The sequence below is a fragment of the Chaetomium strumarium genome (assembly GCF_033439665.1).
Source record: "Chaetomium strumarium strain CBS 333.67 chromosome Unknown B0T15scaffold_5, whole genome shotgun sequence".
NCBI classification, from domain to species: Eukaryota; Fungi; Ascomycota; class Sordariomycetes; order Sordariales; family Chaetomiaceae; genus Chaetomium; species Chaetomium strumarium.
In genome coordinates, this window is record NW_026944433.1 from 598292 (window position 1) to 626151 (window position 27860).

Below are 27860 nucleotides of genomic sequence, written 5' to 3' on the forward strand. Positions count from 1 at the left end.
GGTGAGGTTTCCGGTTCTCTCCTCTTTTGCCGTGTTATGAAAGGAATATAATGTTATCATCGTCTCCCCTGCCATTTCTTCCCTTGTTCCTCCTTAGATTCTCTCTGATTCCAATGATGATGGACGGGAGAACACCGGTAAAGAGGAACGGACGGAGAAGATGGGCGTGGAAAGCCCAGTAAGGTAGTCAGTCTACCTGCCGGGCTAGCTCCTGTCCTTGGGAGTCGACGAGTCCAACTTGAGATAAGCGTCCTGGATGGCCTTGATCTCGATGGCGTCCAGCTCCAGCGCCGTCACCCAGTCCCTGAGCTGTATGTTCTTGCCCTTCTCTTTGTCCTCGCGCCACGTGCCGAGTCGCGGGTATCTGGGATCTCCCGTAAGCTGTGTCTTCTCGGGTACCCTTGCGCCGCCTCCGGCCGTAGCCGCGCCCGCGTCTCCCGTGTTTTGCCTGGGCGTGCTGGCGCCGCTGCCCGACTTCTGCATCCAAGAATACTCCTTCCTCTTCTTGCCGAATCCGCCCATGAGCGTGCTGAGCGTTTGATTCGTGCTGGCCGTGCTCGAAGCCTCGGCGAGTCTTGCCGCCGCGGCGCCCTTCTTCAATTCCTTCTTGGAGGGTGCTTTGGCGGCGCCGGCCTCGTTCTCTGGGGCTGCACCTGCGCCGGGCGTGCCAGGCGCCGCTGAGCCGGCACGGGATCCGTTGTGCGCTGGCTCGGGGTTGAGGCGTTTCTGCCGCTTCCGAAGCCTTGCTTCCTCGACGTCGCGATCGGCCTTGGCGCCGTCGCGCACAGCTTCCATGATGTTTCTCGAACCATGCTTGCCGCCCTTAGCGGTCGAGCCTTGTGTGAACGCATCAAAGGAGCCTAGAAACACCGTCATGTTAACAGGGACAGAGACAGAAGAGAACTGGTGATACCGTACGCTTGAGTGGGTTTGAGCCCGCAGCGCCCTCTGGGCCATCCGGGAGAGAATCCAGACCGGTCCGGAGAGGCACTGCGACGTCACCCCATTCTGCGGGTATCTCTCCATGCGACGTCGTCTGGCGAATGGTGGCGACGCCGTTGGCGTCCTCGATCAACTCTCTAAGTCGATGCTTGGTGGCGATAGACAGAAGCGCCAGCTGATCGACCAGATAGGCATCATGCGGTATGAATGAGCCTGTGGTTACCACCATGGCCCCGTCCGGTCCAAGCTTCGTGCCCACCGTGACCTTCGGAGGTGGGAATTCCTGGGGAGGTCTCAGCTTCCCGGCCGGGTTCGCGTTCTTCAGTTCAAGGTTCACGCCAAGTCCGTGCTCCTGTGCGATTTTCTCAACCCGGTGATGCAGGTTAGGAATTATCAGGAAAGGGTTAAGGATCTCGATGCTGCGTATGACAGCCAACCGCTGAGCGGATTCGTCCCAGACTCTCTGCGCCAGCTCGGCCTCGTAAGCCTCCTGGCTAGGAGCGACGATTGATTCGCCAGGCTGATTCGCAAACCCGGCACCATAAAAGGAACCCTTGCTTCCCGGGGCGTTCGCTGGTAGGCCGGTCCTTGCCTCTTGAGCGAAGGAGCCGCCGTACAACTCGGCCATATATTGTTCTTCCGCGCGGAGGTCAATCCCAGTGCCGGCGAGCGAGTCGGCCACGTCGTACTCGATCTCCTTTGCCGGAGGTTTTGACGGAGGGCCCATAGTGCCTGGCGTTGGGGGAGGCGGGGGGACAACCGGTCCAAACGTTGCTGCGGTGTACTGTTGCGAACCCTGAGCCGCCGGAGACGGCGGGTAGGACGGCCGTGTTTCCGGAAGGGAAAGAGTAGGCGTCGGCGCGGAAGATGGCACAGAGTTGCCGTTTGTGTGCGGCGGGGCATAGTGTTGTTGGTGTTGCTGCATTGCAGCAGGCGCAGCGAGGTTCTGGTATTGAGAAGGAGTAGGCGGGAGGGAAGCCGCCGGCATTTGGGGACTGGCCGCGTAGGGCGAAGCGGCGTAAGGTGACTGTGGATTTTGGGGCGGAGAGGCGGGAGAAGTGCGTGGTCGCTTATTCGGAGGCATCGCAGGCATCGCATATGCCTGTTGAGGGGTGCTGGCTGGCGAATGCTGAGGCGGCGAGTACGATGGCCGCTGGTGCATCTGGGCCATCTGCGGCATCTGTGGCATTTGCGGCATCTGGGAAATTTGCTGCATGTGAGGAGGTTGCGACATCTGCGGCGGCACCTGCGGCTGCGGTTGCGCCATGGTAGGTTGCGGCGCGGTTTGCTCTCGCGGCTCCGTTCTTGGGATGCGGGTGTCGGAAGGTGGAAGAAGCATAGCAGCGGGAAGAGCGTTGTTGCTTGGTGGGTTGCTCAGAATTTCGGCGGCGGGTTTTGTGGGAGACGAGAAAGGCCCAAGTCGGTAAATTCAGAGCGCAAAAGTGGAAGTCGGTTGTTTCCAGAGGCGCGTTGGCGAGCTCACTTGCAACCCGGGCAGGCGCACCTGCGTTCGCCGGCAAGACTGCGCTTTTCGGAGCCCATCCGACGTTTTCACTTTCTCGGAGTCGGCGCAAATCAAATCGATGGGCTTTTCGAAATCGCTGAGCGCTCGGTAGCTGCGGAATCGGCGGGTTCGATAGATGTGCGAGCGTAGGTGCCGCAGAAGCCAGGCCGGGCTTTTGCTGAGGTCGGGTTCAAAACTAGCGACAGTTGCCTCGCGGTGGAGTCTGTCGCGTTCAGATTGGTCACGTGTCAGGCCGGTTCGTCTGCTGTGGGTCTCGAACTTCTTGGCTCTGCGGCTCTCTGGCAGCTGCAAGGCCGGACTTGTGCTGAATCGGAAACGTTGTGTTGTGAAAGGAAAGAAGGTGTTGCGGTGGCCAACCTCCATTTTGACCGCGCATCCGCATCTCGATTTGCCGCCTTATCAGCTTGCTCCCGCTTCCTATTGTCCCTATTCAATATCGGCTCTGTGTAGGCGTGTCGCATAAGAAAACGGGTCCTGCATCGCCATTTGATTTGGGTCATCGGTTTGCCGAATGGCAATCTCGACACTCCAGACACATTGCTTGACGCTCTGCAGCCCAAGAATTGCATAGCCAGCAACAAGTCGCATGACAGAAGCAGGATCTCTTGATTGACGGGAAGCCAATATTTTACCTTAACTTCATCTTCACCTTTCGGACCCGCGTTGGACACGCGCAGATTAGACATTGAAAGTCCTGGCGTGCGTCACGACCAGCGTCGTGGTCACACACCATGGCTTCCAAGAGGAAGGCCTCTGCGATGGCATCGGCCGCGCCTGAAGAGCCAGTCGATCCGGCCGATGAATTGATGTTTCTCTGCCTGGGCGGCGGCAACGAAGTTGGCCGGTCTTGTCACATCATCCAATACAAGGGGAAGACCGTCATGGTGTGTTGCTCTCATTGCCAGAGTCTGAGTATGGACAGCTGTATCCGCTGACATGGATGCAACGCCCGCAGCTTGATGCCGGTCAGCACCCAGCATACGATGGGCTCGCAGCCCTCCCGTTCTTCGATGACTTTGATCTCAGCACTGTGGATGTGCTTCTCATCAGCCAGTAAGTCTTCTCCGAGTGACCTCCCGCGTTACAGCACACTAGTCTTGCGGCGTTTGGCTTGGGGCAACGTCCCGGGATCCCGGGATAGGGCCGGAATTGCGTAGAGTCGCCGTGGCACTCTGTTGTCACTGGATTGCAGGCTCATCAGTCTCCTGCCCGCTCCCGCATCATGTACCATCCACCACCATTCTGTGTGTACTCAAGAGATATCAAAATACAATATCTTCTCGCCCGTTGCCCAGAGCTGCTCCTCGCCTGCCCGCTTTGACTCTGCGCGCTGCATGCACCCCCTGTAAAGCTTGCCCGCGACCCTTAGTCGTTCTCGCCCCCCTCGCAGTGCAGTTCTGTGGCACCTCCTGACTGACTGCGGCAGTTTCCACATCGACCATGCGGCATCACTACCCTATGTCCTGGCCAAGACGAACTTTCGCGGCCGCGTCTTCATGACACATCCTACCAAAGCCATCTACAAATGGCTGATCCAGGACAGCGTGCGCGTCGGCAACACGTCATCCAATCCGACCACGCAGCTCGTCTACACGGAGCAGGACCATCTCAACACCTTCCCCATGATCGAGGCCATCGACTACCACACCACGCACACCATCTCCTCCATCCGCATCACCCCTTACCCGGCCGGCCATGTCCTCGGTGCCGCCATGTTCCTGATCGAAATCGCGGGCCTCAACATCCTCTTCACGGGCGACTACTCGCGGGAGCAGGACCGGCATCTGGTGTCTGCCGAAGTGCCGAAGGGGGTCCGGGTCGACGTGCTCATCACCGAGTCCACCTACGGCATTGCCTCGCATGTGCCGCGGGTCGAGAGGGAGCAGGCGCTGATGAAGTCGATCACGGGGATCCTCAACCGCGGCGGCCGGGTACTCATGCCCGTCTTCGCGCTGGGGCGCGCCCAGGAGCTGCTGCTCATCCTCGACGAGTACTGGGCCAAGCACAAGGAGTACCAGAAGTACCCCATCTACTACGCCAGCAACCTGGCCCGCAAGTGCATGCTGGTCTACCAGACCTACGTCGGCGCCATGAACGACAACATCAAGCGGCTCTTCCGGGAGCGCATGGCCGAGGCCGAGGCATCCGGGGACGCCGCCGGCAAGGGCGGGCCGTGGGATTTCAAGTTCATCCGCTCGCTCAAGAGCATCGACCGCTTTGAGGATGTCGGCGGCTGTGTGATGCTCGCCAGCCCCGGTATGCTGCAGAACGGCGTGAGCCGCGAGCTGCTCGAGCGGTGGGCGCCGAGCGAGAAGAACGGCGTCATCATTACCGGCTACAGTGTCGAGGGCACCATGGCCAAGCAGATCATGCAGGAGCCGGAGCAGATCCAGGCCGTCATGACCCGGAGCTCCGCCGGAGGGAGGCGGGCCCCTGGCGGCGATGCCGAGAAGGTCATGATCCCTCGCCGCTGTACCGTCCAGGAGTTCTCGTTTGCCGCCCACGTTGACGGCACCGAGAACAGGGAGTTCATCGAGGAGGTTGCCGCGCCGGTGGTGGTAAGTCCGTTCCTGGTCGTCTCAACTCACATTTCGGTCCCGGAGTGTGGAGCTAACAAAGCAATCCAGATCCTGGTGCACGGCGAGGTGCACAACATGATGCGCCTCAAGTCCAAGCTGCTGTCGCTGAACGCGAACAAGACCAACAAGGTCAAGGTCTACAGCCCCCGGAACTGCGAGGAGCTTCGCATCCCCTTCAAGACCGACAAGACAGCCAAGGTGGTCGGCAAGCTGGCCTCGATCCCGCACCCGATGAAAACGGCCCGGGAAGACAGCACGCAGGAGCCGCAGCTCATCACGGGCGTGCTGGTCCAGAACGACTTCAAGATGTCGCTGATGGCGCCCGAGGACCTGCGCGAATACGCCGGCCTCACCACGACCACCATCACCTGCAAGCAGCGCCTGCGGCTGAGTGCAGCGGGCATCGAACTCATCAAGTGGGGCCTCGAGGGCACCTTTGGCAGCATCGAGGTACTGCTCGAGGGCAAGCCGCGCCGCGGGATTGGCGCGAACGGCGAGAGCGGCGACGAGAAGAGCAACGGGAAGATGGAGGAGGACGTGGACGAGGAGTTCCCGATCGACGAGGTCGTCGCCGCCTACCTGGTCATGGGCTGCGTGACCGTCCGGTACCGCGCCAGTGGCGAGGTCGAGCTCGAGTGGGAGGGCAACATGCTTAACGACGGCATCGCTGACGCCGTCATGGCCGTGCTCCTGGGGATTGAAAGCAGTCCCGCGGCGGTGAAGCGTAAGCCTAGTTTACCTTACTTAACCTTTCCCATTTTTTTATTTTTCTTTTTAGTTTCTTATCCGAACTAACAAAAAAAAACCCGCCCTACAGGCTCCGGAAATAAACATTCCCATTCCCACTCCCACGCGGACTCCGACATGCTAACCCTCCCTCACCGCAATCTCCACGCCAACCTCACCCCGACCGACCGCCTCGAGCGCCTGATGCTGTTCCTGGAAGCCCAGTTCGGCGCCGACAATGTCTCGCCCATCGCCGAGCCCAAACTGCCCCCCCATCATCACACCCTTTCTTCACTTCCTCCTCCAAAACCCTCCCCGGCCCCCTCCCCGTCGCCCTCCTCCGAGAACGGGGGCGCGTCCATGGACGTGTCAGAGGATGATGAGCAAGCCAACAACCGCAAGGAGAAGGAGGAAGAAGGAGAAGAAGAAGAGGAGGAGGAGGAGGAGAGGAGGAGGAGGAGGTTGCTTATGATGAAGGAGCGCGAGCTGGCGCGGCTGCATAAGCAGGGCATTCCCGTGCCAGGGGTGCACATCAAGGTGGACAAGATGGAGGCGAACGTGTGGTTGGAAGGGCTGGAGGTCGAGTGCGGGAACAAGGTGTTTGCCGATCGGGTGAGGGCCGTGGTGGAACGGGCCGTGGAGGTTACGGCGCCGCTGTGGGGGTAAGACAAAACGCTTATTCCAACTTAGAAAAAGACGAGGAGTTTGTGTTGGGGATTGGGGGGCGGAGGAGGGTGCGATGAAGGGAAAGATGAAGATCGATACAGATGGTGAATTAGGGGGAGGGTGGATGTGACGAGCTTGTTAGAGAGGGTGGGAAGGGGGAAAGGAAGTACTAGTAGTTATGGGATAGCGTCCTGTTTTCTAGGTCATTTCGCTTTTCAATTTTTTTTTTTTTTTTTTTTTTTTTTTTGGAGATACGTCGTATTGTATCTCTATTTTCGTCTCGACTGGTAGTTCTATAAGATTGAGTGTATGCGCTGCTGAACACTTCCCTCACTGACGTCCTTCCACCTCGTCGCCGAGAATACCTGGTACCAGGTATGTTGATTTCCTTGTTATGCTAAACGATGAAAAGTCCTATGAACTCAAAAAAGGTATCTTTTCTATCTATCTCGTACCCCCATATGCAAAAGCTTAGTAGTAAGAGTGATTACGAGGGTTGAAGCAGGACAGACATATCCAAACAAATTTTCAGCATACAAGCCCATTTCTCCGGTAAAACCCACCAACACCCAGAGATAACACATCCGCTGCTAGCTCGCCCTGCAAACAAGGCTCAAGGCAGAAAGTAAATAGAGCGATGGGGTATATACCAACCGGCACCACATGAGAAACTGCTAAAATCATCCAAAAAAGAAAAAGTGCTCCCCCGGGGGAAGAAAAAGCCATCTACCCCCCTGCAGCCGTAAATCATCCAAGCCATCTCTAACCACCCGCTCCTCCCTCTTGCCCACCATCCACTTCCCTCCGTGGAGAGGTCACCTGGGGCTGAGCGTACCCCTTGCAGTAGAAGCGCGCGTGGCCTGGAGGGGACTGAGACCGCCCCTCCTCATCGAGCGTAGCTCGTCCTCCAGCTTGCGGCGTTTCGCTTGTTCCTCCTGCAGAAAAGAAAAGAAAAACGCAATCATTAGTATCGATCTCTCTTTCTCTCTCCCAGTTTCCAAGCCCGTCAGGACCACCAAGGAAAAAGAAAAGAGAAAACTCACCTTCAACTCCTCCTGGAACTTCCTCCGCTCCTCCTTCATCATGCCACGGAACTGCTCGCTCAACATACTCGCCCCCGCCCCGCCTCTCGTCCCCGCGGCAGCAGGCTTGAGTCGCTCCTTATCGAGCTCCTCCTGCGCTCGCGCCAGCCGGTCCCTCAAGCTACCCACCTCGGCCTCCAGGTCCGACTTGACGCCCACGACCTCGTCCAGCTTGCTCTCAATCTCCAGGCGGTCCCGTTCCGCGGCGATCGACTCACGCGTGATCTCCTCCAGGTCGCGCAGGGCATTCTCCAGCTCGGCGCGCAGCCGCACGATCTGCTGGTTGAGCTCCTCCGTGTTGCCGTTGTTGTTATTATTGCTGTTGTTAGCGGCAGCGGCGGCCTCGGCGGCGCGCTGCTTGCGCGAGCCGTACGCGCCGTCGAGCTCGGCCTTTGTGAAGGCCACCTCGGTCTTGAGCTCGATCACCATCGTGTTCATGCTCTCGAGCTCGGCGTCCTTGGACTGGAGCTCCTGCTGGAGCTTGCTGACCTCGGCCGAGGCGGTGTTGGCCGCCTCGGTGGCGGACGCGAGTTGGGACTGGAGGGTGGCGAGCTCGGCTTCGGCCGCTGTGCGGGCCGAGTTGGATTGCTGGAGCTGGGACTGCGTAGCCGAGGTGTTGGCCTCGGCGGTGGCGAGGCGGGACTCGGCCTCACGCACCTCGGACTCCAGCGCGGCGATGCGGGCGGTGCGCTCCTTGAGCTGGTCTTGGATCGCCTTGGTCGAGGAGGCCGAGGCGGCTTCGTTGGCGGCCGTGGTCTTCTGGAGGGTGTCCATGTCGGCGAGGACCCGTTGGAGCTGGGTTTGGGCTTCCTGAGCAGCGCGCTCTGCTTCGTCGAGGAGGTGGTGCGTCTGTTCGAGCTCGTCGGATTTGGCTTTGAGCTCGCGATCCTTCTCGGATTCGCTGCGGTTGTTGAGTTCGCGCTGCTGCTTGATTTGTCGCTGCAGGATGTATTTCTGCTCCCTCAGGCCGGTTGCCTGTGCGTATAGCCATTGAACCTTGGTCGAGAAGGCTTGCAGGGAGTACGGCTCATTGGTATCGCCCTCGAACTCGTTGCTGGACAGTTCGTCGTCGTCATCGCCGCCCTGACCCAGGGCGCGGTTCTGCCGTCGAGCGGCCCTTTGCTGCTCGATCTCGGCGTAGCCCGTCTGAATGATCTCCCACAAGCCCATGAGGACCGCGTCAACCTGTTCGATGTTCTGCTTCTTGGCAGAAGCAGACGATGACGCTTCGCGAGCCTTGCCAAGCTCCGATTCCAGGGCTCTGAGGGACTCCTCTAGGTACTCGAGCTGCTGATCTAGATCAGCTTCAGCCGGCGCCGGTAGGCTGGAACCTGTCTGTTGCAGCACGGCCTGCACTTGCCGGGTCAGAGCCTGGACGCGCGCGCTGGCTTGGTCGAGCGACGCTTCCACCTGGCTGAGAGAGGACGCCATTGCCGAGGCCTCAGCGGCGGCGTCTTCAGCGGCCCTGGATGCTTCAGCCGCATATAACTTCTGCTCTTCCAAGGCGGTGGCCAAGCCTCTCTCCAAGTACTCCAGCTGGCCTGGCAAGGTCTCGCCAGAGCCGGCCGCAACCCCAGGGCCTCCGTATGTCCCGTTCTTCGTTGGATGAAATCCCACAATAACATCCCGGAGCTTGCTGTTCAAGACCTCCAGCTTCGCCTCCGTATCCGAGATTGTGCGTAGCTGGCTTGTGATCTGCGCCCGGAGAGCCTCCGTTTCAGCGCTCATATGCTGCTCGATCGCCTTGAGCCGCGAGTCGGCATCCTTGAGTCGCGACGTCTCGTCCATCAGTTGTGACGTCTCGCTCCTGATGCGTGAGCTCTCCTCCAGGGCTTTCGCGTGCTCCTCCCTGAGCTCCTGCTCTCTCGACTGTAACCGGGATATCTCGTCTCTGGCACGTGCCTCGTCTTCCCTGAGCTTACTCTCCGATGCTGTTAGCCCCGCCAAGTCATTCTTCAACTGCTGCTCCGCCGTCTTGAGCTGCATGTTCTCCTCCATAATCCGCTCGTTCTCCTCCTTCACTTTCTCTAGCTCCTCGCGCAGGTCACGCAGCTGCGCATTCTGTTCGCGGATAGGCGACTTCAGAGGTATCTCGATGGTGTTTTTGCGCCGGCGTGCACCTGGGCCCTCCGGCTGGTCCAGCGGCAGGTACAAACTCCTGTCGTTGAAGTCAAGCTCGTCGCTGGGGATCTCCATGCTGTTGCGGGTGTTCGTGTAGGTGTAGAGGCTCTCGGGGCTGCTAGGGATGCCATTCATCATTGGCGTGACCGGCACCGGCCCGGATTTCTTGGAAGAGGCGCGGTGCGTCATCTGCAGAATGCCGGCTGTGTGTTGCAGTAGACGCCGCTGAGGCTCCATGAGGCGCTTCTCGAGGGAGAACAACTCCGCCGCCAGCTCCTCACAGCGACGCTCGCTGGCCTGCCTTTCCATCTCCGCCTCCTTGGCCGCCGAGTCGCTCATCCGATTGCTCAGCAAACTCCTCCTCTTGCCGTCCGCCTTGGAGGGCGAGTACAGCTTAGCCATTGAAATCGCGGCGTCACGGTACTTGGACTGTATCGCGAGGTTTGCTCGGGCCTGCTCGATGCGCATGGAAAGGGACTGGATCTGCTTCTTGAGGTCGTCCACCTCCTCTTGCGACAGAATCTCGAACGTCCTGCTGTCGGAAAGGGCGGTTTCGGTCAGGAGATGCACCTGAATGGGATCTTTTAGGTCGACGAGTGCGGAACTCTGTGGCCGGTTCTCATCGGACTGCGCATGGAAGCTGGTTAGACAAAAGACACTCCGAGGCACGCTTCAAGGGAGGGATCATACGGGAATGGACTGTGGCCTCTCCTTCGCGAAGCCGCTGAAAATGTCCTTTCTGTAGCCTTCTACCAACGCCTTTGCCGTCGGTGTTACGGCGGGCGGACCACCTGGAGGAAGCATCCTCCCCGGGGGAGTGAAGCCATTGAAACTCTGTCCGACCGCCCCTCCTGCCGAACCCCCTCTCCTCGTCGCGGCGCCGTTCATCGTGGGCGTTTGGAAAGCAAAAGCTCGGGACCAGGAATGCTGCTTCAGACAGACATCATTCAATTTCAAGGGGGACGAGTGCGATCCAATGAAGCTCTATATTCTGTTCTCTCGCGGGGGCGTTCTTCGAAGGACCTAGTTTGCTAAGTCATGCGTAATGATAGCGACGAATTGGCGTTTGACAGAGGTGAGAACGGGTGCTTCGGTGCCTGTGACTTGAATCGGGTGCATGAAGTGAGCAGAGCAGCGAATGAGTTGGAGCTAGGGGTTCCGGCGCGCTGCTTCAAAGAAAGATGTGAGGTTGCGCGGAAGTGGATCTCGGTCCCTTGAAGCCAGTCAAAACGGGATGTCTCCTCAGCTCTCAGGTTGCACGTGGAAATTACGCTGCAGGCCGCGGGCCGGTTCCGCTGCCGGATCGGTTGTAATTATTAGGTAGCGCAAACCGGAGATGGCGAGGGATGTTGGACACGGAGGTCCGGTTTATAAGTTTGCAACGAATTATGAATGCAGCAATAATGAGATAAGCAATGCCCTGCGTGTTGCGTACCTTCACGCTAATAACCGGCCGAAGCAAAATTACGGTACTGTTGGGAGGCGCTGTGGTCTGTGGATTGTCCGGGCTGAGCCGATCCCGAAGCCCTGGATTCCAGTCCGCCAACCTGTCCTCGTCACCATCCAATGTGTGTTTGCAGACCCGACGGACTGCGTCTCCTTGGCATGTGGGGGAGCCGTGCCACTGTGCCAGCCGTATTTTTAGGTTGTCCCGTCTGCCGTTGCCAGCGCATGATGCTGCCGTTACAATCCAGCCTCGGCGGAGGTCTATTCAACCCCCGGATCTGGCGTCAGAGAGTTATGCAAGCTGCATCCCATCCTCTTGTTTGTTTGCCCCGGCAGGGGCGCAGGCGGCTGGTGAGGTCACAGACCGGTGGCCATCCAGTCCAGGATCAAGCAAATCAAACTGACTTACACATGCATGCGCTTTTCAAGCAGCAGCACTCGGGCTGAAAGCTGGCCAGCAAGATTCACGAGCAGATGCAATTCCAGTGTGAATCTCCGGATACGGTATCCCAGTGATGTTTGATGCAGTCTCGCTTATATGTATGCACAACGGACAAGAATGGAACGTTTGATAGGTAGGAACCGCACAGAACCAACAAGCCCAGTAAGTCTGCGTCCTGGCTCTCAAAACGCCCCCCGTACCTCATCAAGAAGCTGCTGCCCCATGGTCCTGCGCCTGTTGCCTTCGCCTCCGGGCTGCTGCTGGGCCCCCGAAGCAGCGCCGGTAGAAGCGCCTTCGCTCTCGAGTCTCCTCCGCATCCCTTCGAACCGCTCACTGCTCTTCGGACTCCTCATTCCCACAAGCCACGCCGGCACGCGCCAGCGCGTAAGCGCTCCCGGGAGAAGTTCACTGCGCCACGCCTGCCCCACCATCCAGCCCACCGCTGCCCCAAGGACGGAGCCAGGCCACTGGAACAGTGCCAGTTGGAGTGCCATCAGGTACTTGGTCGACTTGTCCGAGAACGTCAGCCCGGAGTCGGCCGCGTTGTCGGTCGGGGCACCCGTGCTGAGCGCAACTTTGTACTTGTAAATGTGCGGGATCATGGCATGGTACTGTGCCAAGATGGCAAAGATAATAGGGGTAGGTCCGGCAGGCAAGAAGTCGAAGACACCCCAGCTTAAAGGCCGGAGAGTTGCCGTCAAAACAAGTGGCGGGATGATGGAAGTGAGAAGTCCCGAGACGAGGATGAACGACTTTTCTCTTGTCAGCAAATCTATTTTCCGAAGATAAAAGGGAAAAGAATGCCTAGGAGACACTTAGACGTACAGCGTATTTCCTCGAGCCCCATTGCTGCTCAACCACCCTCAGGTTATACAGGGTCATGGCGGCAAACAGCACCTCGGACGAGTTGGTGTAGCACAACTGCCAAATCAACACACGCCATGTTTGGCGGTACTGTAGGATGTGGGTGCCGATCGAGATGTAGAAGTAGTGCTTGATGTCGAAGAGGCTGGCCGCAATGGAAGACCCTACCAGGCCTAGCACTAGGGTGCGAGTCACAGGCGTGCTGGCAAACGACATTGCTGCGCGGCGTGCTCCTCAGAGTCGCTACCTCAACATTATCTGCATCTGTGGGCACCGGAATGACGTGAGAATGAATGAAAGAGAATGAATGACAAGGCCAACGACTTCTAGGTCGAACGTTGCCCGCTCTTTCTACCCCAGAGCCTTATCAAAGGACGGTACGCCGGCTGGCGATCTAGTGGAGGAATGGAATGGTAATAGTGAACAAAAATTGTGAACCCCTCTCTTGAAGATAGTACTCGTCCTCGTCAAGCTCGTTGACAATGGTGTTGCCCAGAACAACGGCAGCCCGCAGCCGAACATGCCACATGCGCCGTTCCTGAGCCAAGACCAGACCCACCAAAAATACCACGGAAATGACATCGGTCGATTCCACAATGCTGCGGTAGACCCACTCTTCTCGAGGCGCATGAAGCTTCCACGTTATCAGACGCGCAAGTTGCAGGTTTATTAGTTCACAAGCCACAATTTCTCCCTCTTAAAGTTGTCCGGAACTTAATGGCCCTTTTCGAGCCATACTCTAAGGTAGCGGCTTGACTGCGACGACTCGATGCTGTCGAGAATCATTTAATCCTTATTCCGGATAAGCACGTCGAGCGAAGGTTCGGCCATCATCCGAACAACACAATGTCCGATCTTTACCTCTCGCGCTTACGAAGCTGGCTTCTCAGCTCACCGCCTGCCGAATGGGCCCTCAATCGCCTAAGGTCGACGCTTATCGGGGCTCTCTCGCAGGGACCGATTCCAGGCCATGTAGCTTTCGAAATGGATGGCAACCGGCGGTACGCCCGCAGCCACAAGATTGAGACGATTGAGGGCCATCATTTGGGGTTCGAGGCCCTTGCCAGGGTGCGTACGCTGGTGCCGGTCTTTGGCGTATACACCGGACTGACAGATCGCGAAGGTGCTAGAGGTCTGCTACAAGTGCGGCGTCAAGGTCGTCACGGTCTACGCTTTCAGTCTCGAGAACTTTCACCGGCCCCAGTATGAGGTCGACGGGCTTATGCAGCTTGCCAAACTCAAACTCGAGCAGATCATCCAGCATGGAGAGCTGCTGGATCGATACGGTGCGAGTGTGAAGGTGTTAGGTCGTCTTGATCTCATTCCTCCAGATGTCCTCGAAGTTGTGGAACGAGCGGTTGCCACGACGCAGCACAATACAGAGTATGTGGCTAGGTTGTAGGTGGTGACATTTACCCATGCTAACACCCCCCTTCAGCTGCGTTCTCAACATTTGCTTCCCCTACACTTCGAGAGAAGAGATGACCACAGCCATCCGAACTACCGTGGAGGAGTACTCGACCACGCCACGGCCTCACAGCACTCCCTTTGCTCAGAACAGGATAACACAGAAAATCATGTCTAAGCAATCAGCAAAAGCCGACATGCTCGACTCGATCACCGAATCGCCGTCGCCTACTCCGTCGCCAACTCCGAGCCAGCCAGAGGATCAAGACGACGCCGTGTCCACCGCGACAACCCTCCATTCCGATTCAGCACCCGCTAAGAATGACGCTGCGGAGACGGTGGCCATTTACCCTAATGCGGAGACCATCACGTCCGAGACTATCGACAAGCACATGTACACGGCGGGCGCGCCACCCCTCGACATCTTTGTAAGAACGAGCGGCGTGGAGAGGTTGAGCGATTTCATGCTGTGGCAGTGCCACCAGGACACACATATCTTCTTCCTCAAATGTTTCTGGCCCGAGTTTGATCTCTGGCATTTCCTCCCGGTGCTGGTCGAATGGCAGTGGCGGCAAAAGCAAAAAGCGAGGGAGGAGAGGCCTCGCCGGCGGGTGAAGCAGTCGTAATGACGGGATTTTGCAGAAGCATTGGAGTAGTAGGGTGGCGGAAGGATAGACCGTTAGCTGTCAAACAAGGCGAGGCGTTGGGGCGCGAAAGAGAGCGGTATTCAATGTGATCCTTATACACTGGTTCTGTCTTGGATACTGCCTAGATTGTGTCCTGTTCGCAATCAACCTTTTCACTTTGTCGGGACTTCAGAAGTTCAGATGAGAGCTGCCGGGGCCATGCACCACGGGCAGGGGCATTTCAATGATTTCATGTGCTCTTACCTTATCTTATCTACTCTAACTGGCGGTGACGTATCAGAGCACTTCATTGGAGACACCCCACACCTTGCACAATCCGGGCCGGGCCCTGGTTGTTAGCGGGTGATGTTGAAGCGCGCCGAAAGCCGCTTCGAGGGTCGCCCATTTTCCTGCGCCCGAGCAAAATAGGTACCGTGTCGCAGCTCATGTCTTCCAGTCTGCAGGCTCATGTTTTTCGGATCGGACATGCTCTTACAACTGCGTTTGCCTTCAATAATCTGTGTCTTGGCTTTTATTGCAGCCCTTCGGCATTCGACGAGGAGTCGCGACAAGCTCAGAGGTAACTTTCCTCTGGCCCTTCTCTTTCCTCTCCACCCTCTCGCAACCGCCCTCCACATCATTTCCCGGCCCACGACTACTGTCCTCTTCCCCAGACACGTTCCCTCGACAGAGCCGGTACGATGAAGACGGCGAAGCCGCCTGCGCCTGAGGGCGCCACCGGTTCCAGTCGCAGAGCTCAGCCGGTGCGCCAGACGCGAGTCAACCCGCCGCGCACGTCGTCGCTGAATCGCCTGAACCCCTTGGCGAGCGCCCCCGCGCCAGAGCAACCCATCAGCATCCTACCCGGCGTTACGCACTTCGCAGATGCCATTACAGCACTCCCGAAAGAGCTTGTCCGGCACTTCACGCTTCTCAAAGAAGTCGACGCCAAGATTTTCGCACCCGAAGCCGCCCTCTTCGAACTCCTCAACGAAGTCCTCAACACCGCGGCCCCGGACCTCAACAGGCCACTCAATGATGCATCGAGCACCACTGCGTCGGTCTCTGCGGCCGCGAACGCTCAGAACAGCACCACCGGGGTCGCCAACCCGCCGGCTGCGCCCTCTGAGGGTTCTGTCAGCTCAGTGTTCCATCCCGCCAATATCCCTCGGCGTACCCTCTTCCGCGACACTGCACTGAAGATACAATCGATGCTTGTGTCCATGGAGGAGAAGAACCATCTCATTGCGACTGCCAATGACGCCCTACAGAAGCAGTTGTCGCGGATCGAGGACATTTGGCCCCACCTCGAAGGCGAATTCAGCGACGAGGCCAAATGGGGCAGCACCACACACTGGGCATACGTGGAAAATAGGCAAGCAAAGGCCAATGACAAGCAGGTAGAGCGCTCGCGTCGAGAAGGCGCGGCCAGTCTTTCTGCTGCTGCCCAGCAGCTGGCTGAAGAGGCGGCCGCCCGCAGTAATGACCGGAAGCAGGCCCTGGCAGCCAAGAAGAACTCGAAGAACCAAACGGCCGATACCGACGGCGACAAGGCGCAAGACTCGGGAAAGAGAACACAAGGAGGCAAGGCAAGGAAACCTCTCCCGGACTCGGGGCCAGTAGGCCTTGGCATCAATATTCCTACACCTTCGGCGAGTGCTCCGCCGAACAAGAGACGCAAAGTCGAGGCAACAAAGCCAAACGGAGGGACGCCTACAGAGCGGGCGATGAGCACGGTCTTTAACAACAATGCTTCGAAGGGAAAGACCACAAGTCCAAGGGAGACTCCAGCTCCCGAGAGCGGCAACAAGAAGCGCAAGGCGCTCCCTACGTCAAGCAATCAGGCAAAGCGGAGGCAAGTTACCGCCCTTCTCTTCAACTGGATTTCTGATCGCGCCGCTGACCAGATCTCACAGTAGGGCCAATGCAACGATGTCTCCGTCGCTCACGTCCTCTCCTGTCATCGGATCGCTCCCCGACCCTGTCATTAGAGCTGGCAGGGGCTCACCTGCCCCGTCAGCTGCTGGCCCCCGACCTGCTTCGTCTCGCGCTCGGCGGAACTCTACACAGTCAAGCGTCGAGAACACGCGACAGCGCCCGCCATCGACTATGACGAACAAGTCGAATGGCAACTCTCAAGAAATCCCTGACCCAGGCCAGCCGATTAACGGCGCAAGGGCTTACACCGACATGAAAGTTCAGAAGGAGGCGGCGGGTCTTTCTGTTCTGAGCAAGCCGCCTCCTTTAAGACCGGAGATTGAAAATCCTCCTCTGGCACTGGAGCCGGCACAGAATGGCAACAAAAAGGAGGTCGGCACAAAACCGACCGACGAGCGGGAGCAGCAGAGGAAGGATACGGCGCCGCTTATCATCCAGCCCATGTCAACTGCTATGGCAAGGACTAAGAGCGGCCGCGCAAGCAAGCCGTCTACTCCAGCCACGGCAACATTTGCCGAAGCGGCTTCCAGCACCACAGTGACAACATCTTCCCGGTCGAGGCCATCACGTAATAACACCACAGAAAGCAGCGGAAGTGGCGTCGCGAACACAGCAACGACCACTTCCATCACCGCCTCCATATCCTCCAGTACAACAACGGCGACGAGCTCTACCACAAAACGCAGCCACAAAAAAGGGGCCTCTATCTCGGCAACGGCCGTCGCACTATCCCAAGCAACGCAACCAGTCGCCACCGCGGCAGACAAGGACAAAGAAAAGGACAAGGCACCGGCGACTAGTAGTAGGAAGGAAAAGGCCAACAGTGGGGCCCGCGCCGATGATGAGGACGACGAGGAGCAAGACGGCGACGACGAGCCGGTTGCTGACGACGAGCTCTACTGCTTCTGCAACCAGGGCAGCTACGGGGAGATGGTGGCGTGCGATGGCGAGGGGTGTCCAAGGGAGTGGTTCCACTTGGAGTGTGTTGGGTTGAAGGTAGCGCCGAAGAGAGATGGTAAGTACTTGTTCTTTGTTTCTGCTTTCACATTTATTGCCTGCCTTTCCCCATGTGGGTGAGCCCGAATTGGAGAATGCTAACGCATGTTGACTCCCCAGCGAAATGGTACTGTGAGGACTGCAAGAAGAGGTTGAAGATCGCCGAGCGGAGATGAGCTAAGCTTCCTTCTGGCTGCTCTCTTTCTATTCTATCCCTCTTTTCCTACACCCGGAGTCGTCAGCTCTTCGTTCCCTGGTAGACGTGGCCCCTCACGGCGGCCGTCTATATACGCATATACCACCGCAAAAGTGGGCGGGATCCTCTAGTTGGTCCTCCCTACCCTCTCATTCAACCAAACAGAGTTTATTTTTATCGCAGCAAAAAGGGCATTGGGATTTGGCATTCCAACACCTGAGTTGCTCGGCTTTCTTTTGCTTCCCAAAGTAGGAAATCAGACGGCTTTGCGCTGAGATATAATGTGTTGCAACGCATGGATGGCAGGACACGCTGGCGGCTTTCAGTTGTGTAACAGCGAGAGATATTATGTCTCTGCAGTGTACAGTAGGATACAATGCATACTCGGGACACATCTTGTTTTTTTGCTTGGCTGTTCCGCGTTCCTTTACTTATAGTTTGCAGCTATCAAAGGATTGCCTGCATACCTTGCATGATCACAGCTGGGGGTTCCTGCAGTATCATCGCCCTGGGTTGATTCGAAAGTCACTGTTGTTGGTACTGTCGTACAATACGTAACGTTATTTGCTCGGTACCGTAGTTAGTGCGTCTTGCACAACATCGGGCAGCTGTTATTTTCCGGTGCGTCGACGCAGCGGAGACTGGACCGTCCCTTTCAACTCTTCTTCTCCCTCGACTTTACAGTTTGAAATGTCATCTCTATGGTACGGATGGAGTTCTCCCATATCCCATCCAGACCTCCTTTTCCTAGTTGGGGACGGCCACATCTTTTGATGCCGAGATATGATCAACATGAGGCGAAACTGTCTTTCCGCTTAGCTGGCATGCGGAGGACGGTCATGTGAGCTCTTTGACTACCACGTTGCAAGAGTGGTATCCACTACGTATAAGTGAATGTGTCTTTTGTCGAGTTCCATGGCGTGTCTGGCAATTTCACGGTCCGGGTCCGTTGGTGAGGGAGATTGAGGTCGGGCGGTACGTACATGTACTTCAAGCTGATCATTGCCACAAGGACATCAAACAAGGGAGCTTCGAGCTCTTCGAACCACGATCTGCAGTTCTCAAATGAACCCATGGGGTCGTCCGATCTGTCGGCCGAGCCCTTCGGAGTCTGGAATAAGGAGTCTGGGATCATCCCAGAGCGGGAGGGAGAACCGCCAAAAGAGGAGGGGACTCATCCAGGGGCAGGGTTGCAAACGCGGCGCGGCTGCAAGCGGCTCCCCCGGACTCTCCTAATCCTTGCTGCATTAGCACTAGGGCGCCAAGTGGAATCTCCCAGCTGATCTTGAGACCACGTGAACTTTGGATTTGTTGTCGTTGAGACGGCCATTCCAGCAGATGTCTTCGTTGGAGTCGGTTGGACCCATATCCATGGCCCGGCAGCATCATTTCTTTGATGGGCTCGGAAGCTTTAATAGGCGGCCAGAACTGAGGAGGCAGGCGCGAAACGGAGAGCTCATCCTCAGCGGCAACCTTTGAAGCGCAGGTGATGAGTTTTAGGCTTCGGGTTGACGGCCGAACGATTCTTACCACATTTACCACGGCGTATTGAACTTCATTTTCATTACGATCAGTGTCTCTCTCGTCGTGCTCGTGTCCAGAGGAGGCGACATCGAATGACCGTCTGGTCGAACGGGGCAGAAACGGTTGGCGGTTTGTTGATTAGGTAAGATAAATGTCTCTGAGCCAATGGGAGTTCAACTTCCAACAAACAACGTCACATCAGCCCAGCAGGCAAGATCAGGCGACGACAAAGCTTTGATGCATTGGATGACTTGATGGTTCATTGGGAGGATGTCAAAACCGCCGAGGAGCGTGCAGCTCATGGTGGCACAATGGTGCAAGCTGGTATCGGGAGGAAACTGAGGGAACTGAAGGAACTTTTGGTGTTAAATCCGTGTTCCAATGGAGTTCACTGGCATTCCCAGATGCAGCATGATGTTGTGCCAGTTATGTCATGGAAACTCAGATATTCAAACTTTTGCCAAGTGGCAAGGCCCTGCTTTTAAATCCGCTCGGTCGGGCCAGTCGCCGAGAGTTTGATACCGAATTCGTTAGGTCTTCGCCGCTTCGCGCCTTCCAGGTTCCATTGCTGCTTTGTTCCGCAATTCGGCCCCCGACCGCTTCGCTGGCAGACCGAGTTTGTAGCCAAGACACCGGCTGAGTCCAAGTGACAAAATCTGTGCTCAGTTCGGCCAGCGATTCCTTGTCGTTGAACTTGCAAAACACTGGGGTCTTTGTGAGCTTGATTTTCCTTCGGCCTGCATCGGCGCCCGCCTGGCATATTCACACATATTACTTCCCACACACCTTTCACTTGCGACATCTACTTCGTATATTGTCTTGCATCTGCCGTAGGCATTGTTTCTGTTGTGCGACAACACCATACGGATTCGATATCCTTTCTTCTCCGCGGGCCTCGAGTAACTCTCATCCGGCAACGTCGCAGACACCCATACGGCCAGGCTGGTGACATTTTTATCCCGTCTCATCCAGCAGAAGGGACGATTTACTTCCGCAGCCAACCACAACGCCGGGAATTCGACAGCAACACTACCCGCTCAACGATTCCACGGAGCTCGTTCAGCACTGGGAATTTGCACCAGCGACCAACCGCTAGCATACCTATCCGAGACACGATATTCACAATTTGCGGATTCCAGTCAAGAGGGTTTTGCACCTTCCCCGCACCACTGTGTCGCGAACCTTCTTGTTGTTACCTAACAAGCTGGTTCCTTGACTAATAGAAACGGGTCCGGCAGCCTTCCGCCGGCCTTCCACCACCCTGCGAGACCAGACCATAGTCTACTGAGCTCCGCATCGAATCACGGACCCCGACCCGTCCGGGTGCTGCCTCCTTCTCCAACCGGCCTGTCGCCATCTCAGTGCAGCATCGCGCACCTGACCGGCTGGCAATTTCCCCCCGGACCACGTACCGCCAAGCCCCTGTCGGCCTCCACCACCCCTGGCTCTTGCTCGTTCCATGGCGGTCTCCAAGCCAAGACCAACCGCAGACCGTCTGCAATCCCTTCGGTCCCCGGACTACAAAGCCATGGCGGCCGACGAACAAGCCCGGCCTCGCACCCCGGACCGGGCATCTCGCTCTTCCTTCTCATCCATCCGCGAAGACGAAGACACGCTTCCCCAGACCTTCTCCCGCTCCAAAGTCTCGTCCTACTTCAGCCTTGAGAGTGAAGACGCCATCGACGACTCATCGTCCAGACCGACCACCCCACGTACCCGCTCGGGCCGGGACATCAACATGATCCAGACCCAGTTTCAACCTCCTGTCACTCATCCCAACAGCAAGCTCCTCGGCTACTGGACCCCAGCAGACAGCTTCAAGGGCTGGAAGGGCATCCAGGTCAAGGGCAAGCTCGCCAGCAAAAGCTTTGGCGACCTTCAGGTCTTGCATCAGGTCTTCAGCGGCCCTCCGCCCAGGCCGGCCCAGCGTGGCCGGTGCAGACCCGGCGAGGCTCCGATCGAGAGGCTGCCGGCAGAGATCCTCAGTAAGTCTATCCTGCACCCGCCTCGTTTCTTGGCTGCTAATACCGGACGCAGGCTCCATCATCAGCCTCCTTGTTATTGATGTGCCCACCAATGGCCTCACGAGACGCAATGTGGACTTGATGTCGCTGCTGCGGACGTCGAGGACGCTGCACGTCGCGACCCTCAGTACCCTGTACAGCAAGATCACCATCCCCCACTCCCGGATCTTTCAGAAATTCCTGACCCACATCGCCGCGCACCCAAACCTGGGCACCATCGTGCGGCGACTCGATTTCTGCCACTTTAACCCATCGCAACTGTTCTCGACGGCCGCCGAGCGCTCGCAAGCACGTAACCTGACATCGGAGACGCTGCTCCAGTGCCTGGAGCTCACGCCGCACCTCCAAGAGTTCCTTGCCCAGGAGTATATTGACGATGATCTGGACGCGGGCGTCCTACAGAAGTTGTTCCTTGGGCTGCCCCAGCTCAAGGCGGTGGACTTTTGTGGTTGCACTTCGAACCGCTTCAAGGAGGCCCTCGTCGCGATCATCTCGCCCAACTGGCCGAAGGAGCTGTCGATCCGCCGTCTCTCGATGCACAAGTGTCTGACACTGCCGTCGTCGGTGTTCGAAGCCATCCTGCCACGGCTGACCCGACTCACCCATCTCGACGTCGCCGGCACGCGCATAACGGACGCGGCGCTGGCCTCGATTCCACGGACCGCCAGGCTCACCCACTTGAACCTCGCCAAGTGCACGCTACTCTCGTCCCGGGCCATCATCGACTTCCTGGCGAACCATCCGGCGGCCAAGGAGCTGCAGTTCCTGAGCCTGGCCACAGACGCCCGGAGCCACCAGGCCTTTGACGCCGAGAACATCACCGAGCTCCTCCCGATCCTGCCGAGGACCCTAAAGTCGCTCAGCATCAAGGGCGCCAAGATGGAGTCCTCGCACATCGACCTGCTGCGCCCGCTCACAAAGCACCTAGAGGAGCTCGCGCTCGGCCGGTCCCTGACGCTGCAGGATGTCAACCGGCTGTTCATTCCCGACGGCAGCGACGACGATGACAAGGCCGTAGCCATGCAGGTCGACTGGGTGCCGCACACGCTCCGGTACCTCGACCTGTCTGACTTCTGGGGCGCCGCCGAGCTCGACCTGGTATATCTCTTTAGCAGCGCCTGCGCGGTCCTGAAGCCCTACTCGGAGCCGCTCGAAGTGGTCGAGCTGGCCGAGGAGGCCTTTCGGCGGGTCGGAAAGTCGGCGACCACGCTGCAGCGCATAGGCTGGCGCCAGTCCGAGTGCGGCAACCGCGGCTGGCTCGTGCGCAATCCCACCGGCCCTAGGGCGGACGATGGGCGCCGCGGGTGGAAAATGGGCGCCGAGTCCTGGGGCATGCGGAAGATTCCCGTCGCGAAGGCCGAGGTGGGCGGCATGTATGGGTCGTTCATGTTCGGACGGAAGCTTTGATCATATATTTGGGTTCGTTGGTTGGTCATTGTTAGGGGTTTTCTCTATCATCTCTTCTCTTTCGATACCATTGCAAAGCGAAGCGGGTGGGAGTCGATTTCTGGCTGGGGGGGTTTGGAGCGGAGTTTCGAGCGGTCGTTTCCCTGCTTCTTTCGTCATTGTCTCTGGCATCATTTGCATTTGCACGGAGTTCTTTTTCCTGGGAGTTAGTTTGACAACCGGCATGGTCATGGACAAAAAACTTTGAAAAACAGCGGCGCATATGTTGGGCATGGCGAGCGAGAACAGGATAAAGCGGGCCTGATTTGAGAAAGGGGGCTTGAATTATTGTACTCTGGTTCAGGAAGGATATGCATGTCTTGTACATAGTATTGTCTCAGAAAGTAATAGCGGGCTTCGAGAATAGCTTGAGGAGATAGGTTGCTATACCCAGCGGTTGAATCAGCTCAACGATTCATACATATCACGGCAAAGGGTGTGGAGGGGAAGGGCAGCTTGAACTTTATATATCGCTCGTCCCAGACAAGGCCAGAGATAAGAGGTGAAGCTTTTAGCCATGCAGATTACGGAATCAGCCCAATCACGATCAACCCCCACGTGCGGTGCGGTGCAAGTGCCGGGTCGCCTGTGATGCTTCCTTGTGACTTGTGGCTGCTCTGGGGTCCCGATGCGGCATTAAACGTGGGATGGCGATCATGAGCAACTTACACAGTAGTTACATTTTTAGCTTCCTGAAGATTACCTCGGCTGACGATCTCATGCTCTTGTTCTGTCCTCACCGGCTTGATGTGAGAAGGAGACCCCAGTGGCCTTTTTGACCTCAGGTTGATAGTCTACTGCGAAAAAAAGAACTGATAAAGGTATGTCAGACATCAGTACGGGGTCATGGCGGTTGGGCGGACATCGACTCGGGACTCCAGACATTGACAGCGAAGAGGACGGCATTGGATGTTCCCGTACTAGTAGCCACCATTATGTGTCGTACCATGGACGGTCCTGCTGGGTGTCTACGGAATCTGCATACTGCGTGAAGCCACTTCTGGGGTGGTAATGAGTGGGTGCGGATTGTGCGTACAGGTAATGTTTAGAATAAGTCCTCGATGCACACGCCTCAGGCTTTCAAACTGCGCATATTGCCCAAAGCACTGCGTAATCCTCCGGATGAACTGGATGGCTGTTTCGACTCTGATAGCCGGCAGCTCTGGAACTCATCGGTTTCAATGCTTCACGTCATACGTACTCCAATATCTGTACTCAGTATCCATACTGTACATACATACATATATGGTACCGTGTGCCTTTGCACATATCGTTTTTGGCACTGTGCTACGATCCATTAACCAATCATTGCTTTCTAATAAGCGGGTCTTTAGCCTGCCGAAGCTCTGCCGACACGCGGCTGAGACAAGGCAAGGCAAGCTGTTGGTCTGACGTCCGATCCAACACTCCCTCCGAACCCGTCTCCCAAGACTAACATCATCAACTACCATCGCCGTGGCCATCGCAGTCTCCTCCCTGCGCAACCGTCGCGATGGCTCCCGCACGGAACACGCCGTTCCGCTCGGCGGACATGAGCATGGTTCAACTCTACATCTCGAATGAAATTGGCCGCGAAGTCGTCAACGCTCTAGGCGAACTTGGCCTTGTCCAGTTCCGCGATGTGCGCATCATCCTTCCTCTTTCTCTTAGATACTGACTGTTTGCTGACGTCGATGTAACCCTACAGCTCAATGGCGATTTGAGTGCCTTCCAGCGGGCCTTTACCCAGGATATCCGCCGCCTCGACAATGTCGAACGCCAGCTTCGTATGTCGCTGCACAGCAACCGCCACTCCGCCACTCGCTGACAGTATTACGCAGGTTATTTCCACGCCCAGATGGAGAAGGCCGGTATCCCTCTTCGCAAACTCGACCTGGATGTCGACACACTGGCCGCGCCGACGACCACCGAGATCGACGAGCTAGCCGAGCGCAGCCAGAGCCTAGAGCAGCGCATCTCCTCACTGAACGAGAGCTACGAAACGCTGAAGAAGCGCGAGGTGGAGCTGACGGAGTGGCGTTGGGTTCTTAGGGAGGCCGGGGGGTTCTTCGACCGCGCGCACGGCAACGTGGAGGAGATCCGGGCCTCAACCGACAACGACGATGCACCTCTGCTGCGTGACGTAGAACAGCACATCGCGGCGCCCGAGGTCGAGCGGTCCTTTTCCGGCATGAACATCGGCTTCATCGCCGGCGTCATTGCCCGGGACCGCGTCGCTGCCTTTGAGCGCATCCTGTGGCGGACCCTGCGTGGCAACCTCTACATGAATCAGGCCGAAATTCCCGAACCGCTGATCGACCCCGCCAACAACGAGCCTGTGCAGAAGAATGTCTTTGTTATCTTCGCCCACGGAAAGGAGATCTTGGCCAAGATCCGGAAGATCTCCGAGTCCATGGGCGCCGATGTGTACAACGTCGATGAGAACAGCGATCTGCGGAGGGACCAGGTGCACGAGGTGAACGCTCGACTCCACGACGTCCAGAGCGTGCTCCGCAACACCCAGCAGACGCTCGAAGTGGAACTCACCCAGATCTCGCGCTCTCTGTCGGCCTGGTTGGTCCTCGTCAGCAAGGAAAAGGCCGTGTACAACACACTGAACCTCTTCTCCTACGACCGCGCTCGCCGGACCCTCATTGCCGAGGGCTGGTGTCCTACGCACGACTTGCCACTCATCCGGTCGACCCTGCAGGACGTGACCAACCGAGCTGGCTTGTCGGTACCGTCCATCATCAACGAAATCCGAACCAACAAAAAGCCGCCGACATACCTCAAGACTAACAAGTTCACCGAGGCTTTCCAGACCATCGTCAATGCCTACGGCACCGCAACGTACCAGGAGGTCAACCCTGCCATCCCCGTCATCGTCACCTTCCCCTTTCTCTTCGCCGTCATGTTTGGCGATCTCGGCCATGCCCTGATCATGCTGTGTGCCGCGCTGGCCATGATTTACTGGGAGAAGCCGCTCAAGAAGGTTACCTTTGAGCTGTTTGCCATGGTCTACTACGGTCGGTACATCGCTCTAGTCATGGCAGTCTTCTCCGTCTACACCGGGCTCATCTACAACGACATCTTCTCCAAGTCCATGACGCTGTTCAAGAGCTCGTGGGAGTGGGACGTGCCGCCCGACTACCAAACCGGTCAGACGGTGACCGCGAGGATCCGGGACCCCAACTACCGGTACCCGTTCGGCCTGGACTGGAGGTGGCACGGCACCGAAAACGACCTCCTTTTCTCCAACAGCTACAAGATGAAGATGAGCATCATCCTCGGCTGGGCGCACATGACGTACTCGCTCTGCTTCTCGTACATTAACGCCCGCCACTTCAAGCGGCCCATCGACATCTGGGGCAACTTTGTCCCCGGCATGATCTTCTTCCAGTCCATCTTCGGCTATCTCGTCGTCTGCATCATCTACAAGTGGTCCGTCGACTGGTTCGGCACCGGCCGCCAGCCCCCTGGCCTGCTCAACATGCTCATTTACATGTTCCTCCAGCCGGGCTACATCGACATCCCGCTCTACCCGGGCCAGAAGTATGTCCAGGTGGGGCTGCTCCTGCTCGCGCTCGTTCAAGTGCCCATTCTCTTGTTCCTCAAGCCGTTCTATCTGCGCTGGGAGCACAACCGCGCCCGCGCTAAAGGCTATCGCGGGATCGGCGAGCGTTCGAGGGTCAGTGCGCTGGACGAGGACGATGATGATGCGAACGGAAATGCGAACGGGAGGCCGAGTGTCGACAGCGCCGGCGAGGGCGTCGCTATGATCGCGCATGATGCGGATGATGACGAGGCTGGTCACGGGCATGGGGAGGAGTTTGAGTTTGGCGAGGTCATGATCCATCAGGTTATCCACACCATTGGTACGTTTTCCCATACACACGCCCTCCTCCTTCTACCTTCAGAAAGTTTACTGACTCTTGATTTTCCTAGAATTCTGCCTCAACTGCGTTTCGCACACGGCCTCGTACCTCCGTCTCTGGGCCCTCTCGCTCGCCCACCAGCAGCTGTCGGCCGTGCTGTGGTCTATGACCATGGACATCGCGCTCAAGGGGACGGGGGTCGGCGGTGCCATTTTCCTGGTGGTCGTGTTCGCCGCCTTCTTCTGCCTCAGCTGCATCATCCTGATCATCATGGAGGGTGTGTCGGCCATGCTGCACTCGCTGCGTCTGGCCTGGGTCGAGTCCTTCTCCAAGTTTGCCGAGTTCGGCGGGTGGCCGTTCGCGCCCTTCTCGTTTAAGCAGCTACTAGAGGAGACGGATGAGTTGAAGGAGTTCCTAGGGTAACAGATTGTTTCTATAGGGTCCGAGTCGGGGTGTGTGCGATTTGTAGAAGTATAATAGTTGTTAGCATGCATTGCAATAGAGTAGCAATCTGTTTTCTCATACAGTGTACAGTGAGGTGATCTTGCCGATGCTTGGGGATGATGTTGTGTGATGGCCTGCCTCGTGCTGTGATCTTACAACTAAGCAGGCAGGGGATGTTATTGCGGTTTTTGTTTTCTTTGCGATTTCTTTCGTTTTCTATAGCGTCTGGTCTAGTCAGATGGTTGCCCCCTAGGCTAGACAGATCCTCAAATACCTTAGATATCTACTCACACCTGCAAATGGCTAGTTGCCGGCTTGCCTTGTTAGGCCATGTTCCAAGATAACCTTTCCTCTCAGTGATCCATGGTAAAGGGTATGAGCGAGTTCACGCAGCTGAGCACTGTGGCTGATGGATTCAAGCATGCGTGCCATATCTTAGCTCTGTATACACTATGTTAGGTAGATATATGAGGTATGCATCCTGCGCCGCTTAGACTTAGCACCCGGCATCTGAAGTCGGGTTTGCGACGTTACTACGGCCAAGCGACAACGTAGGTTGAGCATGATGTGGCACAGGAGAACAAGTTCCTATGTGACAAAACTTCCACCTCCATTCTCCGTGACGTGAGAAGTGCCAAGCGGAATCTTAATCTTGTGTAACCACCCCTTGGGTGCCTCTTGAGTCTTGACTACCATGTCTTGGACTGCATGACAGGCAGTTGAATAAGGGACGGACACATTTAACATACCAGTGTGGGGCGACGCTCGATGATGACAGCGAGTGACCGGTTATGAGCAATTTCTATGCGTATCTTGAGTGAGCAGCACATCCGCGGCACGTACAGTGCAGTCTTTATGTATTGTACATGAGCGTCTGCCGTCAAGATTGATACACACACCCCGTTACCTCACCACCGTATGTTGACCGCATGTCGTGTAACCCACCACTTCGGGTGAGATCGCAAGCTTACTAGAGTATGTAAGTGAGTCCTCTCAACCTTGTAGGCGAGGC

General features: G+C 57.2%; 9 protein-coding genes across 9 annotated transcripts; 6 read left to right on the forward strand and 3 right to left on the reverse strand.

The window, feature by feature from the left end:
* Nucleotides 1-204: 204 nt before the first annotated feature.
* On the reverse strand, nt 205-2209 carry B0T15DRAFT_512248 (uncharacterized protein; the record flags this gene model as incomplete). The annotated part of the gene is made up of 2 exons (XM_062867967.1): nt 205-860; nt 919-2209. 2 exons carry the CDS (start codon nt 2207-2209, stop codon nt 205-207), a joined length of 1947 nt encoding a protein of 648 aa, XP_062719825.1.
* Nucleotides 2210-2784: 575 nt separating this feature from the next.
* Nucleotides 2785-6563, forward strand: B0T15DRAFT_535353 (beta-lactamase-like protein). Its single transcript, XM_062869494.1, has 5 exons — nt 2785-3351; nt 3423-3520; nt 3894-5025; nt 5095-5770; nt 5864-6563. The coding sequence occupies exons 1-5, from the start codon at nt 3199-3201 to the stop codon at nt 6436-6438; spliced, it is 2634 nt and encodes an 877-aa protein (XP_062719826.1). The 5' UTR covers nt 2785-3198; the 3' UTR covers nt 6439-6563.
* A 690-nt stretch (nt 6564-7253) lies between these two features.
* B0T15DRAFT_398771 (Up-regulated during septation-domain-containing protein) lies at nt 7254-10529 on the reverse strand (the record flags this gene model as incomplete). Its single annotated transcript, XM_062864968.1, has 3 exons — nt 7254-9441; nt 9481-10268; nt 10332-10529. 3 exons carry the CDS (start codon nt 10527-10529, stop codon nt 7254-7256), a joined length of 3174 nt encoding a protein of 1057 aa, XP_062719827.1.
* A 989-nt stretch (nt 10530-11518) lies between these two features.
* Nucleotides 11519-12924, reverse strand: B0T15DRAFT_228058 (uncharacterized protein). Its single transcript, XM_062862906.1, has 2 exons — nt 12355-12924; nt 11519-12281 (listed from the first exon to the last, which is right to left on the reverse strand). Exons 1-2 carry the CDS (start codon nt 12607-12609, stop codon nt 11712-11714), a joined length of 825 nt encoding a protein of 274 aa, XP_062719828.1. The 5' UTR covers nt 12610-12924; the 3' UTR covers nt 11519-11711.
* Nucleotides 12925-12935: 11 nt separating this feature from the next.
* Nucleotides 12936-14784, forward strand: B0T15DRAFT_535359 (Decaprenyl diphosphate synthase-like protein). Its single transcript, XM_062869495.1, has 3 exons — nt 12936-13461; nt 13517-13776; nt 13832-14784. Exons 1-3 carry the CDS (start codon nt 13240-13242, stop codon nt 14424-14426), a joined length of 1077 nt encoding a protein of 358 aa, XP_062719829.1. The 5' UTR covers nt 12936-13239; the 3' UTR covers nt 14427-14784.
* A 173-nt stretch (nt 14785-14957) lies between these two features.
* B0T15DRAFT_228092 (uncharacterized protein) lies at nt 14958-17621 on the forward strand. The gene is made up of 3 exons (XM_062862907.1): nt 14958-16281; nt 16346-17379; nt 17481-17621. Exons 1-3 carry the CDS (start codon nt 15128-15130, stop codon nt 17534-17536), a joined length of 2244 nt encoding a protein of 747 aa, XP_062719830.1. The 5' UTR covers nt 14958-15127; the 3' UTR covers nt 17537-17621.
* A 2590-nt stretch (nt 17622-20211) lies between these two features.
* On the forward strand, nt 20212-22527 carry B0T15DRAFT_228155 (uncharacterized protein). The gene is made up of 2 exons (XM_062862908.1): nt 20212-21065; nt 21118-22527. Exons 1-2 carry the CDS (start codon nt 20540-20542, stop codon nt 22509-22511), a joined length of 1920 nt encoding a protein of 639 aa, XP_062719831.1. The 5' UTR covers nt 20212-20539; the 3' UTR covers nt 22512-22527.
* A 1438-nt stretch (nt 22528-23965) lies between these two features.
* B0T15DRAFT_568080 (vacuolar ATP synthase 98 kDa subunit) lies at nt 23966-27268 on the forward strand. The gene is made up of 4 exons (XM_062870746.1): nt 23966-24171; nt 24238-24316; nt 24371-26404; nt 26475-27268. Exons 1-4 carry the CDS (start codon nt 24043-24045, stop codon nt 26825-26827), a joined length of 2595 nt encoding a protein of 864 aa, XP_062719832.1. The 5' UTR covers nt 23966-24042; the 3' UTR covers nt 26828-27268.
* Nucleotides 26874-27314, forward strand: B0T15DRAFT_228248 (uncharacterized protein). Its single transcript, XM_062862909.1, has one exon. It carries the CDS (start codon nt 26965-26967, stop codon nt 27190-27192), a length of 228 nt encoding a protein of 75 aa, XP_062719833.1. The 5' UTR covers nt 26874-26964; the 3' UTR covers nt 27193-27314.
* Nucleotides 27315-27860: the final 546 nt, after the last annotated feature.